General features: G+C 38.1%; 1 protein-coding gene across 1 annotated transcript; it reads left to right on the forward strand.

Moving 5' to 3' along the window:
• The first annotated feature begins 422 nt into the window (after window positions 1-422).
• Window positions 423-3,373, forward strand: LOC128317023 (uncharacterized). The gene is made up of 2 exons (XM_034305184.2): window positions 423-501; window positions 1,392-3,373. The coding sequence occupies exon 2, from the start codon at window positions 1,755-1,757 to the stop codon at window positions 2,943-2,945; it is 1,191 nt and encodes a 396-aa protein (XP_034161075.2). The 5' UTR covers window positions 423-501; window positions 1,392-1,754; the 3' UTR covers window positions 2,946-3,373.
• The last annotated feature ends 492 nt before the right edge of the window (window positions 3,374-3,865 follow it).

Consider the following 3,865-nt stretch of genomic DNA (forward strand, 5'->3'; position numbering starts at 1 on the left):
GGGCACTCAACTCTCATGCATGAGATTGCTGCGTCACTGCTGAGTGAATTCACCTTCTTTGAGCTCATTGGAATGTGTTGTATTGCTACTGCAATAAAGAAGTTTGCTTGTTCTCATCCAAAGACTGGAGACTTTTCTTTTTCAGATTGGTTTTGAGTGATTACATTGAATAAGGTAAAAGTAATTGGCTGAAACTATGAACCACCCATAAATGTGTCCGCGAGTATTTACATAAAGTATTTACATATTACATAAAGTTATGTTTAAAACTCCCTTGTGCTTTGTGTAAGCTATTGTGCAACAAAATTATACCATTGTAAATACAAATACACTGACTGAGCAGACATTTAGGCGAGATAATAAAAAAAAACTGTCTAAAAAGACCATCCCCCACAATCAATCTCCCTTAGTCACCCCCCTCCCCATCTTCCAGGCTTTGACTACCACAGAAATATTGAATCCACAGGTTTGCATTTGAGTCCGAGGATTACCTCAATTTAAGTAAGTTTTGATATTACTTTAGTAAATATATTTTATCTATGGTATTAAAGTTTATCTAGCAAATACCAAAATGTGTTTATACAGTAGCTAGCCAGCCAGTAAATCAGATATGGTAATGACAATTTATGAGGCTAGCTAGCTCAAGCTGTGATGCTCTTTCTTCTATCCTCTCTGCTAGCCAGTTTTCTGTTATTTTACAGAAGTACAGTACTGGGGAAAAGTTTGGACACATTACTATTTTTAATGTTTTTGAAAGTCTCTTATGCTCATCAAGCCTGCATTTGAACAAAAATACAGGACAAAACAGTTTGTGAAATATTATTGTGAAATATTATTATTACAATGGCTTTCTGATTTAATATACTTTAAAATATAATGTATTTCTGTGATGCAAAGCTGAATTTTCATCAGCCATTTCTTCAGTGTCACATGATGCTTCAGAAATCATTCTAATTTGATTTCTGATTTCTCATCAAGTTGTTGTGCTCCTCATAATTTTTTATAACCTGTTATAATTTTTTCAGGATTCCTTGCTTAATAAAAAGTTAAATTTTAAATTGTAATAATATTTCACAATATTACTGCTTTTTCTTTATTTTTGATCAAATAAATCAGGCTTAAATGAACATAAGATACTTCTTTCAAAAACATTAAAAATTGTAATTTGTCTAAACTTTTGACTGAACTATTGTATATACTAGGTTATAGTTTGTTTTAGCAAGTATGCTGATTGAGGAGTATTTATTTATCTAGCCTATTTCTATTCATTTAAATCAATTGTAAAATGTATTTTATTCCAAAATATTCCAGTTGTTCAACTAATTATTTATATATCTCTGCATTGCATTGCATAAGCGCTTTTACAAGCTTTTTTTTATCTTATTCTATAGAACTATGCCACACACACTATCTCATGTGTGGATACATTTCACCTCAGCCAGTGTGGAAGGAAAGGCTGCGTACAGTTGCAAATACTGTGTAAAGCCATATGTTAAGAATGCCACAAAGATGCAACAGCATTTAGCCAAGTGCCCAAAGTTTTCCTAGGGCTCAAAACAAGCAACCACGGCCAAGCGTTCATCTGCTTCCATTCTAAGTGAAAATGATTCAGATTCAGACACCCTCTCTTTAGCTCCTGATCACTCTGGAATCAGAGGATTTTTTGACTCAATGGATGAACGTAGCCAGAGAAATGCTGATGAATGTTACTCGAGCAATGTATGCAACTGGCTCACCTCTGATGCTCACAGCCAATGCTTTATCTAATCATTTGCTGGATAGAGAGTTCCACAGAGTGCAAGCAAAGGTCAAGCAAACCATTGACAAAGCAGACTGCATTTCAATCATCTCTGATGGGTGGCCGTATGTCCGGGGACAAGGAATTATCAACTACATTGTCACCACCCCACAACCAGTATTCTATAAGAGCACAGACACAAAAGGACAACAGACACACAGGCCCCTACATTGCTGATGAGCTGAAAGCAGTCATCAATGACCTTGGACCTGAGAAGGTTTTTGCACTTGTAACTGACAATGCTGCGAATATGAAGGTTGCCTGGGCACACGTGGAGGAGACCTACCCACACATAACATCAATTGGCTGTGCTGCTCATGCTCTTAATCTTCTACTTAAGGACATCATGACACTGAATACAATGAACACACTGTACAAGACAGCGAAGCAAGTAGTGAAATATGTGAAGGGCAAACAGGTAGCTTCAGCAATCTACCTCTCTAAGCAAAAAGAAAAAAACAAGAACACCACACTGAAGCTCCCCAGCATCACTCGATGGGGTGGGGTTGTCATCATGTATGACAGTCTGCTAGAGGGGAAGGAGTCTTTGCAAGAGATGGCCATATCCCAGACTGCAGCCATTGAAAGTGCCATCAAGAGAATCCTGTTGGATGATGTGTTCTGGGAAAGAGTGACTAGCAGCCTGAGAATCCTCAAACCAATAGCAGCAGCTATTGCCAAGATAGAAGGTGAAAATGCAGTCTTGTCAGATGTTAAATGTCTCTTTGCTGACCTCAGAGAAGAAATACAAACTGTCCTGCCCACTTCCCTGTTGCTGCAAGCAAAGGAAACTGCAGTGGTCAAATTGATGGGGAAGTGCCAAGAGTTCTGCATGAAGCCAGTACACGCAGCAGCATACATGCTGGACCCAAAGTATGAGAAAAGCATACTCTCTGTTGAAGAGATCAGCAGTGCTTACAGTGTTATTACTGCCATGTCTCACCATCTGGGTCTTGATGAAAGCAAAGTTCTTGGCAGTCTGGCAAAGTACCGCACCAAGCAAGGCCTTTGGGAATGGGATGGGATATGGCAGTCGTGCCAGCACATATCTGCATGTACCTGGTGGAAAGGACTTTGTGGATCTGAGGCTCTTGCACCTGTAGCCCTTTATGATCCTTCAAATCCCACCAACATCAGCCGCCTCTGAGCGCAACTGGTCACTGATTGGGAACACATACACAAAGGTTCGCAACAGGCTCACGAATGCAAGGGTTGAAAAACTGGTGGTCATCTGGGCAAACTTACGGCTCTTTGAGCCTGACATAGAGCCATCCTCAACAAGGCTGGACAGTGACACCGAAGGTGAAGATGAGTCAGGTGTCGAGGAAGCGGATATGGAGGATGTTGATGAGGTCCAAGAAGAGGCCATTGAGACCTGAATGGATTGAGAGGAAAAATGCAGAATCCAGAGACTTCAGAGAAGCTTGAGAGAAAATGCTTGGATTTTACATTTTGAATGGGACTTTTTTTTGGAAGGGAAAGGATGCTTTCATTATACAGCATTCATTAGGAAATATGTTTATTAATTCAGCATTTATGCTTTTGTGTTGCACAATGAAAAAATTAAAGTTCCACTTATAATTAAATCAGTCAAAATGTCATTTTTAAAATCTGTATTAGTTTGCATGCATGTCAGCTTATGTCCAAACAAAATGTTTATATTTACGTTAGTATATGATAGTTTATATAAATTTCCCCAAATTTCTAATTAATTCCCATAAATTCCCATAAATTCCCGGTAAGTTTCCAACTTCGATTTTGATATTCTCAAAATTCCCCAGTTGAAGTTCCCATGGAAAGTTTCTGGAAATTTACCGGAAATTTTCCGCCCCTTTGCAACTCTAAAGGTAAATCAAATCAATTTTTAAAAAATTGGTAAATAAGAGTTTGTAATGCAGGACTGTAGTGGCCAAATGGACTGATGTCAAAGAATGTTTTAAATCTATCTAAAACTTAAAAAATAATGTGGACTTGTTTGGAACACCTTTGGGCTTAAATGATGCATTGTGTACCATTTAAGACCATGTCAGACGTTTCACATATTTCATAGTAGTTTTATATTTTACA

The sequence above is a fragment of the Pangasianodon hypophthalmus genome, chromosome 6 (assembly GCF_027358585.1).
Source record: "Pangasianodon hypophthalmus isolate fPanHyp1 chromosome 6, fPanHyp1.pri, whole genome shotgun sequence".
Classification (NCBI taxonomy): Eukaryota; Metazoa; Chordata; class Actinopteri; order Siluriformes; family Pangasiidae; genus Pangasianodon; species Pangasianodon hypophthalmus.

Coding starts and splice junctions, on each gene's coding strand:
- LOC128317023 (XM_034305184.2), top strand. CDS start 1,755: ATGCTTTATCTAATCATTTGCTGGATAGAGAGTTCCACAGAGTGCAAG.